The sequence below is a fragment of the Tasmannia lanceolata genome, unplaced genomic scaffold (genome assembly GCF_043159265.1).
Source record: "Tasmannia lanceolata isolate RefF3 unplaced genomic scaffold, GAP_Taslan_0.1 ptg000008l, whole genome shotgun sequence".
Lineage (NCBI taxonomy): Eukaryota > Viridiplantae > Streptophyta > Magnoliopsida > Canellales > Winteraceae > Tasmannia > Tasmannia lanceolata.
Window position 1 is genome coordinate 5,376,413 of NW_027518685.1, and position 14,709 is coordinate 5,391,121.

At 36.6% G+C, this 14,709-nt stretch overlaps 1 protein-coding gene across 1 annotated transcript; it reads right to left on the minus strand.

The window, feature by feature from the left end:
- Positions 1-213: 213 nt before the first annotated feature.
- Positions 214-8,670, minus strand: LOC143884067 (glutamate receptor 3.7-like). The gene is made up of 6 exons (XM_077387443.1): positions 7,644-8,670; positions 4,940-6,285; positions 4,551-4,828; positions 1,876-1,907; positions 1,328-1,734; positions 214-803 (listed from the first exon to the last, which is right to left on the minus strand). The coding sequence occupies exons 1-6, from the start codon at positions 7,891-7,893 to the stop codon at positions 393-395; spliced, it is 2,724 nt and encodes a 907-aa protein (XP_077243558.1). The 5' UTR covers positions 7,894-8,670; the 3' UTR covers positions 214-392.
- Between the last annotated feature and the right edge of the window lie 6,039 nt (positions 8,671-14,709).

Consider the following 14,709-nt stretch of genomic DNA (forward strand, 5'->3'; position numbering starts at 1 on the left):
CACAACTAAGAAATCTTCAAAGTGGCTATTGTTTGACAGTGCTGTGGCCTTTTAATTAATTTTATATAGATATATGATGGTTTATGAACAATAGGAAGCAAAACGTTGGTCTTTCTGTGTCAGTGGGTTTCATGGTAAGTATGCTATAAACAATGTTGCATCAGGATGTTTAATTAGGGGAATTCTACGAATAAAAAAGAAAACCTACGTACATCATCAAAAGCTACGTACATCATCACATATATACAAAAGGCGAGACACATTTTACAGGCCTTTTCAAAATCAAAATCAGCTTAAAACCCGATGTAAATACAATATTATTTTAGCAGAACTTTCCTTGTGCGGCAACAGAAACAGGTGGATCACAACCATGGGCATAGTTGCACAATCATTCAGCTGACCTGAGGTTGAGTGTTCTCATGCTGCTTGAAAATTTTCTTTATAGCTTCTTCTTTCTCATCAATGAAGTCAAAAAAGCGATAAACAGATTGGGAACATCCAGTTCTTGATATCTCCAAAGTGGAAGAAGGGTCTCTTTGTTTCCAGTTATAGCGAACAAACTGGCGGATTGCTCGTAGTAGAAACACAAAAAGGGAAACAATGGAAACAATCCCACAAACAAGGAACAGTCCCCAGAAGTTTCTTACATGGAGCTGGTTAGGTTCAGATTTGTGTGTATTTTGTGTAGCACAAATTCCATCACAAAACCACTTGTCATGAATCTTCTGAAGGTCACCCTTCTCTGAAAGTCTTAGAATCGCTGTAGACATGTCAATTGCAAGTGGAGAACCCTTCTGGAAACCCTGTCATTTAAAAATAAATAAATTATAGAATTGGAAAGGAATAGGAATCAAGATATAAAGAAAAATGGGATGAACATTCAATGGACCTAGAAAACAGCAATACATTTAAAGCTCTTCACTATAAAGAGACAGACCTTTAAGGAGGAGTTAAACAAAGTCACATGACATTTGAAATTTTTTCTAATTCACACTCTTCCATTTATCAACTTATACAGAATAAAAGCAAGTACTTATGTATGTATGCATGACTTGATATACACATATACACTTAAGCATGTGTACACCCAAAGACCCATGGTAATGGCAAATTCTTTTAATTTATCAAAACTATCTTCTATTGACCAATTTACGCATAATACACATGTACATATTTGTCTATGTATGCATTTATGTGCACATACACACAAATAAGCAAACGTGCATGTATGCATGAATGTGTGTGTGTGCATACATGCATGCATGCATATGTGTGTGTGTGTCTATATGTGTGCATGTGCAGATGGGAATGGAGCAAGTTTACTTACAAATCCCCATCCACTCTTGGTAAACTCCTGACCGACAATGCCAAAATCACCCGGCTTACGCAGAAACAGCTCAATATATGGAAGCTCATCCACAATTGCTGCTACACCTCCATTGGTGGGTCCATCTAGCAATGCTCTTTCATAAGCTTCTGGGGTGGGAAGCGAAACAAGATTTGATTCAGGTATGCTAAGACTTTCAGTCAGATAGCTATGAGCAAAAGATCCCACTTGATATCCAATACGTTGGTTGCTTGCTATCAAGCTATCAATCCCCGTGATGGGTGATGACAATTGTTGGACTGTAAGAATAGATGTCAAGCTTGCAGTGTAGCTCGATGTGATCACCATCAATAGGAATAGCCAAACCATCATCACCATGCGGCCAAGTGTGCTCAAAGTAGCTTCTTCTGCAATTTATTTATGTCATGAAACCGTACTGTTAGGATTTAAATCATTTATAGTTTTAATACTTTATCTGTGCAATTTACATCTATATGAGGTTCCCACAATAAGCATAGCGAGTTAAACAGTGTCTGTAGTTTGCTTACGTTGTGACTTAAACAGTGTTGAGAAGCTAAACCTGCAATTGAAAATAATGGAGTGAAATTAGATGCTAAAGATTCCATAAAACGTAAGTTTGAGTTCAAGAATAGAAGCACTTAAAACTCATCAATCAAAATAGTATTCCACGAGACCGTAAATACCCAAAATTCCAAAGGCTAACCAACCCATAATGATCTTAAAGTTCCTCAAGTCCTATTTAAATGTTCTATTGATGGAAATTTCTTTTTCAAAAAAGAGGAAATTGTTCTTTGGTATGTTACTGGAAAACCTCAAAATAAGTGACAGACCCATTCTCTACACTCAATATCAAGCGTCCGGAGGATGATAACCTTTCTATAAACCATTCTACCATTGCCACTACCAAGTCTCACGTAAAATATCAAAAACATCTTTGAATTTTGGTGTCTGGGCAATCTAATGATATTACGAGTATTCTAGTTCCCTGGATGTTTCAAAACAAACTATATGCTGCACATTTTTTAAGAAAAATAATAAATCAAAACCTTCCTAGTTGCCAATTTACAATGAGCATGTTCCCTCATTTGTTGTATCAGCAGAGGCATGTCTTTACATGCAACTGCTGCATGTATAGATGTTGGGCAATATTTCAAAAAAATAAAATTTTAGATGTTAGGCAGATGGACCAGGGGTACATTGATGACTGATTATTGATGTATGATGCACTTAGTCACCAGGTTTAGTCGTGGGTAACCTAATGTTGGCCTAGATTATAGGAGGATGTTTATAACTTACACCAGTAAATTCATACAAATAGTCCTTTTGGCCTCTGATTGCACTTCTATTTATAAGGAACAATTATCAAGAGTTTACAGCAGAAATTATCTCACTATATCACATCAGAAGCAATCTATGCTCTTTAGCTTTCCTTAAACTAGACTGAAAGTCGATGAATTTTGTGTTGGTTGTGGGAGGGACCAAGTATTTCTTTCCATATGAATGAAGTCTTACAGATCACCCATTAAGGTAATATTAACTTGCAGAAATGCCCTTAGGCATGCAAGAATAAGAAGAAAATAAAAAAAGGACAAAATAATCTTCAAAGTAAACTAGACTTTTAAACAATTGGTTGTGCAGATGTCTTGTATTCTGGCATTATACATGACCCTGGCGGACTAATGTGCGCAATAAACACACAGGTTGAGTTCGGGCGCGCCGCTGCCGGGGTTTCCAGGACAGCACCCTAGAAGGAAAATTTATTTTTTATGTTTCACTAAAGGGGTATTTCAGTAAATTTCTTCATGTAGTGGCATTGATATATAAGCCACATGTTAGGGTTACGGGATTGTGAGATTTCCTTTGTGTTTTCTTGGCGAAGAAGAGTCTGTAACCCTAAGACCAAAATAGTGAAACTTCTTCTCCCGTGGGCGTAGGCACACTGATGAACCACGTTAATCTCGTGTTTTCTTCTGTGATTGTGTTTCTTTGCATCGTTTTCTTGGTGTTTGCTGCAAATCGTGTTTGATCCTTATTCGAGAAGGTACTTCTCGGTTTTTCAGCACAATTCAAGTGCTAATAGATTTATCCAATGCTATTAGGAAAGCAGTGGCAACCTTAACTGCCAAAGCAGCTTCATCAAAAGATTTGTTTAGTTTAGGTAGGGTAGATATAGTTACAGCAAGCCAAAAATTTAGTTTCCAAAAGACCCAGCTAGCCCAAAGATGTACAGTACTATTCATGCCAGGACAACAACTTATAAATACTAATGGGTAATCTAATGAAAAGAAAATAAACCAACTCAAGAAAAAGAAAATCAGTTCAGTCTCACTACAATGTTGTGTATCAAGAAGCTCATTTTATTAGACGACTTTGTGTCCAAGGTTTGGACGTTTGTCTCCTTATCAGGTGAATATACATGAGGCGTACCACATTCGACGCATATGGTTTTATTTGCATTATTACAGCAAATATTGTATTATATACCCCTTTATACATGATCAACTAACAGGGCCACTAAAGGAGGTGCTGATGAAGGTTATGCCAAAGAGTGAACTTAATATTTGAACAAGCGGATTCCCATGTATGTTGACTCTGTGTATGTTCTCTGAGAATCTTCATTTTTCTGAAGCTCGGGAATTACAGGTAAGTACTTATCCCAATAAACAAAAGTTAGAATCATATATTATTCATATCTTTAACAGGCTAGAAAGTGAAGATGACATCATAGGTTTTATTAACCAAAGAAACACTGTGTACTGTAAATGTCGTATCAGTGAATGGGGAAACATGGATTTTGTTATTATTATTTTTCTATTTTTGAATGGTAGGGGAAACATGCATTTCACCACTGAGTTTTCTATAAATCCTCGCTCCCTTGTAGAAAACTGGATCAAGATTCTAAATCTCCAGATCTATTTCAAATGGGAAATGAATATCAGTGTCAATAAGAACCTCAACACTACTAAAACAATTTCCCTATTTTCAAATGAAACATGAGTATCAATGCAAATCAAAGATCCTATAATCCAAAATTAACTTTTCCATTTCAAATGAGAAGATGAATGTCAACAGAAGCCAAAGTCAGAAAGCTATACAGTTTCATCAAAAAAATAAAAATAAAATCCATACCAAGCAACCTGACTATAAATAGATGTGATGAACTATGGAATCCATTTTCATGTGAACACTAAGAAAGACTTACAAGATCATAGTTATGAGTTGTCGCCTAGGCGGGCCGCGGAAATCTTCGTTTACCCGATGCTCAAGAATCCAAATAACAACTCCAATAAAGAAGAAGAATGCTCCAGTTACACACCACATTTCCCACGAGAAAGGCTTGAGAAAAAACCATGCACTTGACTTTGTACTTCTGATGGGAGCCACTATGACAAGACCTGTGGAAATGTACGGCTGAGTGAAATCCACATTTCGTGTGCGGTTTGGGGTAATGGTAATGTCCCCAACAGCTGCATCAAACACCTAACAAACAAATCGCAAAAAGGAATATCTCAATAACATAAAGAAAATGAAAAGGAGATTGACTTTACCCTTGTTAGAAACCAATTAAAGTGGTCACTAGTAAGTACTTACATTTTCTGCAACGTTATTCACCAGCGCATTGTAACTGGGATTGACTTGGCCATCCCCAAAAGGAACAAACTCATATGGAACCTCATATGGAACTAACTTCCGTGCAGCATTAAACACATCAATACAGTATCCTTTTATTAAATGGGTGTCATTTGTTTCTGTCACAAATTCAACAAAACTAGCTCTCTTGGGTACTCCAATCCTCAGCGGCCTTTCTTTGTCCGCAATCACCCAACCACGTGGCTTCTCTACCTTTCCACCAGGCCATGTGGCAGTGTTGAGCTGCTGATTCAGACTGATATTGCGTTCTATATTCCCAGACAAAATCTCAGGGAATGAAACTGACAGACCTGAATAACTAGACCAGTAACCAATCCTACGAATCATGGCGCGATCAACATTAATAACTTCATAAGCACTATTGACGAGATTCCGATCTGAATCAAATTGAATTGGACCTGTTAAACCTGTGAAGTTTGTCTGCTGTAATTTCTCAAGTAGTAGTTTCCCACCATCAAAGACTCTGAGCTTTCCCAGCGGCAGCTCTGTCCCTTCCAAATCAGGTAGTTTATTACTAGAAGAGAATGAGATATTTCCAGCATCATTAAGAAACTCATTGATAGCATGTGCAATTACCCAAACTGTATCATATGCATAAAGTCCATATGCATTCAATTCAAAATTTACTATCCCTTTCCTGTGAAATTCGCTCCACCTAGACTCAAAAGCCTTTTTCTGGTCCGACTGTGGAGTCAGTTGGCGAAAACCAACTACTCCCTGAAGAAAATTCAGTGAGGTAAGGCCAATGGGTTTAGAGGAATCTAGAGCAGCACACAGCCAATCAGTTGTAAGCCATACATATTCATTAGTCATCATTTGAAGATGTTGAGCTATAGTGAAAATTTTAAGTCCAGAGTCAGGACTAACATGTACAACATAAACTCGTGGCCCAATCAATTTGGATTTATCCACCAAATTCATGATTTGGTTGTGACTAGCTTGAACAGGCAATGCTATTTCATATGAGATCTTATACATTTTCTTTGCAAGTAAATCGCCTAAAAGGGATATCCCGTTCCTCCCGTAATCATCATCCACAAAGATGGCAATGACCTGTCGCCACTCATAGTAAGTGATTAAATCTGCCATAGCAGCCATCTGGTAAGAATCACTGGGAGTTGTGCGGAGGAAATAAGGGAATTGATGGGCAGAGAGTGTTGAATCTGTTGCGGCAAAGGATACAAGTGGTACTTGTAGTCCATTAGCAATAAAAGACATCATATGAGCTACTGCAGAGGATTGTGGGCCAATTATGGCCACTGCACCTTCCTCAAGTAGCTGAAATACTGCAGGCAGATTTTAAATCAGTCAGCATCATGTATTTTTCCTGTTTATCTATGTACTCTCACTATACATTGTATTACAAACATATCTGATCAAGATCCATTAAAAAATGGCAATGCAAAAAGGGAATATACAACGGTCCAGATTCATTGAACAACAACAGCACTTTAATACGTGGTAAAAGTGGTTGAATTTTGGGATCTACTCAATCTAAGATGGAATCTATTAGCTGAATGCTTCCTCTCAATCAAGGTGTGCCCCATGTGTATGGTAGAGCTTGGAAGCATGGTAGTATGATGCATACAGGAAGCATAGGATCATTCCTCTCTCTCTCTCTCTCTCTCTCTCTCTCTCTCTCTCTCTCTCTGTAATGAGTTGCAAGCTTTTGAAAAAATAGAATTGATAAGAGATAAATTTACCGACTTTAATTTGTAACACCATGGTTGCAGCTGAGAAAGTGAATTCATTTAATATAGTGAGCATAACTTTAAAACTGGGAAAGTTAAATCTTGACGCCCCTTGCCAACTTGGGTGGTAAATGAGCCACGTTGCCTGGAGTAAGAGCTCCGTGAGTGAAAAACAAGTAACAGTGGATTGACTTGGCCCAGTCATCAAAACCTAGTCCTGGAGTTGGAGTCTAACTCATAATTGGTTCCTACAGGTCAGGTACCTAGTATAAGTTTCATATAACAAGACAAAGATCAGTGAAATAAAAACAGTTCTTTCTACAAGGTTAAACATAACAAGACCAAAACAACAATAACAACTTCAACTCACAGCATTATGAAGAAAAGAGAGGTAAACTAAAGACCTAAACTATCGTAGCAACAATTTGTCAGGGATCAGATTCTTGTGGAAACAAACTGTCAAAAGAATCCAAGTATAAGAAGAAACAATAGAGTTTCAAATTTTATAGAATCTATCTCAATTATAACTCATTCACAGACCCAATTCAATCAATAACCTGTACTCCTTGATTATAAAACTGATAAGCTTTCATTACCTTCACTACTAATTTATGTTTTAATTATTTCTTCAACAGAGACTATTAATTATCAGGTGCCACATCTGTATTTGCAAACCCGAAACAACAACAAACCAAAGCAAAACAAGAACAACAGACAGTCAAGAAGGAAATCAAATAACTCCAAGTGGGCTCTCTTAACTCCTGCACGAGCCAAATAAGGAGCTTCACTATAATTCATCTTCAATTGTTGTGATAAACAATAAGAATAAATTGTGATTCAACACAGCACATTGAAAACAAAGCCTAGGCATTCAACACAGCACATTGCAATCAAAGCCTAAGCAAGAATTCGAAACTTTAACGCAAAAAGTATGTGGACGCGAAATGAGTTACCTTCAATGGATCCCATGAAAACACTACAATTCGAGTCCCGCATGATTAAACTCAGTTTGGTGCCCCCGAGGACACTTGAATTATCATTGATATCAGCGACCGCGGTCTCAATAGCCTTCTTCGCAACTCTCCCGATGACCGAATCAAAAGTGAAAATAGCACCAATATTCACAACTTTAGGCCTTTCACAGTTGATACAACCAATCATGCCCAAAATCAAAAGTAACAGTGATACAAGAACATGTCCCATGATCAAACCTTTAAGAAACCAATTATCTTATCCTAAAACCTAACTCTTGCATCAAGCTTGAATCAACAGTTGAGGCTTCTAAATGCCCAGAAAAATAACAAGAGGACTTTATCTAACTTAAGACACCTTGGATTCAAAATCAGGCTCCAATTGTCCACATAAAGCACTTCTGCTACTAAACAGATACAAAAAAACAAAATTTTCAACAACCCATAAAAGATAAAACCTAAAGAAAAGCAACATGTAAGTGGGTTTTCAAAGACTGCTCAAGAAAAACTAAAATGAAGGAGAGAGTTTCTCCAGGAATTAGCAACCTTCTCCACACTTAAACCCCAACAAATCAGAACATTCTTCAATTTTCAAGGGACAAAAACTGACACTTGCCAATTCTTCACTTTACTTTCTGATGAAGTACAGACCCTAGAAAATCAAGGCAGCAACAGCCCATATCAGATTCAGAACTCATTTGCACAGAAACATGGGAAAACTATAAATTGTAGAAAAGTTTTCTTTGAGAGCTTATAATTTTTCTTTGAGTTTTTGTGGCATCCAATTAGATTAATCATAGAGCTGCTCGTACTGAAGCAATAAATTGACTTAATCAAGTGGGAGTGTAAATCACGTGGGTATCTAATTCCCACTGTTCTTTAAAGTCCGACCAATAATAATCCATATAGACCGGAAGCTGAGAGTCTTAGGAAAAAAAAGTGGAAAGTGGATTTTTTATGGGTTTTTGGACCATCAAACCCTTGACCCATCCAAAAAAAAATCCGGGATCAAGCAGTTTGATATTAAAAGATCCATATAAAATTCCAAAACTTATGGAAAAGTGACCAAACAGAGAGGAATATGTTACAAGGGAAGTCAAAACATGAGAATTACATGAGACAAACTAGCAGGGGTGGAACTGTCAAAACTTATGGGTGCCAATAAGAGCCACCTTCTTATTATTAGAGCATCTATTCGCAAGTTAAATGCTAAAATCAATCGCACATACCTCTGACAATATTGGCAAGGGAATATGAACTATCAGTCCCCTATTTTGCTTGAGCACTATTCTTGGTGAATTATTGTCCTTAAAGGATGATTCACCTTATTGGCTTAAATGAATGAGACAAATTCAGCTATGAAGTAGTGCTTCTCTTTTGAAAAAGAGGGTCGCAAAATGACTTCCTTCTAAATTGCCTTGAAATACCCTTCTAATTTTAGGGAAAATTGTATTTACACTCCCTCTAGTTTATGACACATCCACTTCCATCCTTATAGTTTAAAACGTGACAAATACACCCCTGTAGTTTCAATTTGTTTAAGGTAGGCCCCCTCAGCTGAAGGTTCATCCATAGATTGAAGGGTTAGGATGATCTGATGGAGCTGATTTTTTAGGCACACCCTATCTATGTCAGGGCCCATCAAATGAACGCTTTGGATCATCCAAACAATGTGGGCCCACATTATTTGGATGATTTCTTGGTAGTGTTTGGATTCGGGTATGGGCCCACATTATTTGGATGATCCAAAGCGTTCATTTGATGGGTCCTGACATAGATAGGGTGTGCCCAAAAAATCAGCTCGGATCATCCTAACCCTTCAATCTATGGACGAACCTTCAGCGGAGAGGGCAAACCTTAAACAAATTGAAACTAGAGGAGTGTATTTATCACGTTTTAAACTATAGGGGTGGAAGTGGATATGTCAGAAACTAGAGGAGGGGTGTAAATGTAATTTTAACTTAATTTTATGTAAAAGCAAATGTCAAGTCACTGAAATGTGTGAAAAACATGGAAGGAATGCTTTCCACCACCAACAAATAGAATAGGAATTCCTTGCCTAGACGTTATTAAAGTTGATTAATGATAGGCTTAAATGTTCATTTCTTTGAAAGAATCTCGCCAACTCCCCACCCTAGGGACTCCCCACCCTAAGGACGAATATGTTTGGATGCTGGTAAAGTAGGTGGTTATAGGGTGGAGAGTTGGCGAGATTCTTTCAAAGGAACATTTAAAGCCTATTATTAATCAACCTTAATAAAGTCTGGGTAAGGAATTACAAGTCTCTTTGTGGGTCATCGAAAGCAGCCCTTCTTTCTTTTCCATGAAGTCTAAACTGAAGGGCGACCTTGCATAAATAAGATGACAGGCCGCCCCATTGGTTCGAAGTTGCCAAAGTGCATTTAATGCCTCTGACTTTTACATTTTTGGTGCTATTATAAATGCACTTCGGTGACTTTGAACCAATGGGGGCACCCTTTCATCTCATTTATACAAGGCGCCCTTAGGTTTAGACTTCCTCTTTCCTTATATTTAAATTTAAAAGGGTATTTCAAGGCAATTTCGAAGGAAGTCATTTTTGCAGCCCCTTTTTTTCAAAGGAGAAGCCCTACTTCATAACTGACTTTGTCTTGTTCCTTTAATTCATATGGGATGGCAATTCACTGGTGGAAAAAGATTGGCTGCACAATTGCTTTTGAAAAGTAGTCGAGATAATCCCAAATTCAAAGTATGATAAGACCTGACTTGTTTTATTCTCTACATAAGGTGAATCATCCTTCCGTGAATAGTGACTCAACCAAAACAGGGAGATGATATTTCATATTCCCTTGTTCTGATAATGACACTTTTTTCTTTATTAAACACTTTTCTATTTGTGATTGCCCATAGCTTTTTATAGGAGTTGTAGGTGAGGTTGTAACAGCCTTTCAGAACTAACTAATTGGAAAAGCATGAGTAAAGGGAGAAGTGTATTATTAAAACAAGGCAGTGCAAGATATGAGAAATCATATGATGAATGGCCTTATGAACACGTACTTATCATCCCATCCTTGATGTATGATTCAACAGCAGCTCGCTTTTTGAGGAGCTGCCGATGGATCAAATATCAAGGATGGTAATTTTGGAATCAGAACCGCTCACCTTTGAGCCTTTGAAGGCTATTTATAGTTGGAGCTTGGGTATTAGTTAGTTTACCCTTCTGCCCTGAACAAGTGTCAATTTCAAACGGGTCACAGATTGGTGACCCGGACCCGGAATTTACCGGCGAGCCGGGTGGACCCACGGGTCCGGGTCACTTTTTGCCAGGTCTAGTCAAGCTTAGATATCACCGTCCAAGGTACACCATTTTCTCTCTTTGTTTCTTATTTTATACATATTCATATCTAATTTTATACCAATATATCTTGGTGCACTTTTATGGGTTTTTTTTATAGCAAAAGTCATACCCTTTTTTCCAACTGCGATTACCAATATATTTTTCCTTTCTTTTGATTTTTCTGACGTGGACAGTTCCTCCCCAAAAACTCTAAAACATGTGTCTCTTCCACTTTCCACCGTAGATATCTTGTCACGATTGTCAAAATGCTTCCCATTAATCCATACCTAAAAGCCAAGAGTCTCAAAACGTTTCCATTAAATCTATACCGTTCATTTTGATTTTTCCTATAAATCGGTTCACTTATTCAAAACTCCGTGTTACTTAATCGTATCGTCTTCCAAATCTTTTCGACCTTGCCTTCCCAAAACATCCTGCACTTAACTATTCCAGGATCCATTTGACATCCTTCCTTTGGGTCTCCTTTAAAGCTACATCTGATAGCATGCCCTCTCCATTTTCAATGACTCAAAAATGGATAAAATCTTCAAAGATTTATGCTAATTCATGGAAGAGACAAAATCTATTAGAAGTGAACATGCAAATAAATTTAACAAATATTTGTTCTTTTATTTGGAATGAGTGAATTCTCACTATTTGTTATGAAAAGTGGATTTTGAGGACCATTTTATTAATGAAAGCTTTTTCAAATTTTCGCCTGAAAAAATTTAGAATGCCATTTTCTCCGTCCAGTCACTTCATTTCTCTTGGATCTCTATTGTATGTGTAGTGCACAAGTATTTCCCTATAGAAATCGATTCCATTTGATTTTTCTGTCTGTGGCTCATATTTGATTATGTTCCTTTTACAGTGCCATCATATATATATATATATATATATATATATATATATGAGGAAAGTGAAGCTACACCGCCGGTGTAGCTAACTTAGCTACACCGCCGGCTTAAAATACAATGGGCCCACATTGTTTTGGTGATCAAAACCATTCATTTGATTGGCCCTCACATAGATAGGGTGTCCACGAAAAATCAGCTCCATAGGATCATCCCAACCCTTCAAACTGTGGAGGCAAAAATGGACAAATTTGTGAAGGTTTTTACATGTTCATTTTTGCCTCCACAAATCGTAGGGTTGGGATGATCCTATGGAGCTGATTTTTGGTGGACACCCTATCTATGTGAGGGCCAATCAAATGAATTCTTTGGATCACCAAAACAATGTGGGCCCATTGTATTTTAAGCCGGCGGTGTAGCTTCACTTTCCTCTCTCTCTCTCTCTCTCTCTCTCTCTCTCTCTCTATATATATATATATATATATATATATATATATATATATATATATATATATATATGACTGCTCATGATTGTCAAAATGCTTCCCATTAAATCCATATCTAAAACCCAAGAGTCTCAAAACGTTTCCATTAAATTTGTACCGATCATTTTGATTAAAAATAAATGATAAATTACTATATTATATATATAGACATCATAATAATTTAATTTTAAATCTCTACATATGTATATTCCACAGCTTCTTCAAATATGCCATCCTCCCTAGCATCACATACATATTCAGATCGTCTTTTACATGAATCATCCCATACACATCTTTCCCTGCCTAGTTCAAGCAGTCCACATGAAGTTGTTCCTTCTACCAAACGAAAGATAGAAATGCAGGAAGACATTACGCATACGTCCATGAGAGGTACATTACATACACTACTTGAGAAGCAATCAAAATGACTTCTAATATAACATTAGCTTGAATGTCTTATTTTCCATCTCTCATACCCGATGCAGAATGAAAGAACAGAGATCAAAAGAGGAAAAAAGATTGGAAAATGCAGAGAAAAATGAAAGTGCAGAGATCAAAAGAGAAAAATAAATGGAAAATGCAGAGAAAAAAGAAAGAGCCAAGATTATAAGAGAGAGAAAAATATAAAATGCATAGAAAATGAAAGAAAGAGATTAAAAGAAAGATAAGATATGGAAATTGCAGGTCAAGAAAAAGAAATGGAAATTGCAAGTCAAGAAAAAGAAAATGAATAGAGAAAATGAAAGAATAGAGATGATAAGAGAGGAGAGGTAAAGTGAAATTGAACCTTTTTCTTAATTTTCTCTCTCTTACCTCATCTTTTACATTTTCATCTTCTTCAATAGTATCGACATTTTGCCACTTGTTGTAGCTGGAATTGAACTTTATTCTAATTTTCTATCGCATTTCGTGCATTTGGAATTGAAGCTTAAGGTAAAGTTGGAATTGAAGCTTCTTTTTTTTTTTTTTTAATTTTCTTACTCTTAGCTCGTCTTTTACCTTTTCATCTTCTTCGATGGTATCGGCATTTTGCCACGTGTTGTAGCTGTTCTGATTTTGATTTGAATTTTTGACCGCGTTTTGTGCATTAGAACTTAAGCTACTGATGCCGTGATTAGATGTGTGACAAACAAGCATTGTAGGTTTCAAATGTCTTGCCACATATATTGCACTTGTATGGCTTCGGTTTCGGCAGCTTGAACAAATAGTCGATCTCTTTATGTTTTTTGTTGATTTCTTCTTCTTATTCTCCATCTCTCATACCTGATGCAGAATGAAAGAAAAGATATCAAAAGAGGGAAAAGGATTTGAAAATGCAGAGAAAAATGAAAGATTAGAGATCAAAAGGGAGAAATAAATTGAAAATGCAGAGAAAAAAAGAAAGCACAAAGATTAAAAGAGAGAAAGAAATATAAAATGCAGAGAAAATGAAAGAACAGAAAATGAAAGAACAGAGATTAAAAGAGAGATAAGAAATAGAAATTACAGGTAAAGATAGAGAAAATGAATAGAATATTCAGAGAAAATGATAGAATAGAGTTGATAAGAGAGAAGCCTAAGGTAAAGTGAAATTAAACTTTTTTCTTAATTTTCTCTCTCTTAGTTCATCTTTTACCTTTTCATCTTCTTCGATGGTATCGACATTTTCACATGTGTTGTAGCTGGAATTTAACTTTACTCGAATTTTCTATCGTAAGGTAAAGTTAAAATTGAACCTTTTCTTTAATTTTCTCTCTCCTAGCTCATCTTTTACCTTTTCATCTTCTTTGACGGTATCAACATTTTGCCACGTGTTGTAGTTAGTCTGATTTCCATTTGAATTTTCTATCGCATTTCGTGCATTTGAACTTAAGCTTCTGATGTCGTGATTCGATGTGCGACAAAGAAGCATTGTAGGTTTCAAATGTCTTCCCGCATATATTACGAAAGTTTGGCTTTGGTTTCTGCGGCTTAGGTATTTTACCATCCTCTGTATAAAAAAATGTAGTCTTGGAAAAGAAGATGAACAAATAGTCGATTTCTTTATGTTTTTTGTTGATTTCTGTTGGAATTGAACCTTTTTCTTAATTTTCTGTCTATTAGCTCATCTTTTACATTTTCACCTTCTTCGATGGTATCGACATTTTGCCACGTGGTGGAGGAATCGGATCGTAAAAAAGAGGGATTCTAGTTATAAGATATCTAATGAAACCGTAGCTGAAATTGAGATCTCATTCAGAGAGAAAGATATAAAATATCTGGAGTTTCTTTTTGTATCCTATACGGATGATACGATCCACAAGGACCATGATTTGGAATTCTTTGATCATCTTTCTCCGAGGAAGAAGCGAAACATAATCAACTTGAATTCGGGACAACTATTCGAAATCTTACCGAAACACTTGAACCCCAGT

Bases quoted from the DNA above. Each gene is read 5' to 3' on its own strand.
- LOC143884067 (XM_077387443.1), bottom strand. From the start codon at position 7,893: ATGGGACATGTTCTTGTATCACTGTTACTTTTGATTTTGGGCATGATT. The intron at 1,908-4,550 runs GTAAGTCTTTCT...TTTCAATTGCAG, and splicing joins CAACTCATAACTATGATCTT to GTTTAGCTTCTCAACACTGT. The intron at 804-1,327 runs GTAAGTAAACTT...TTTAAATGACAG, and splicing joins CCAAGAGTGGATGGGGATTT to GGTTTCCAGAAGGGTTCTCC.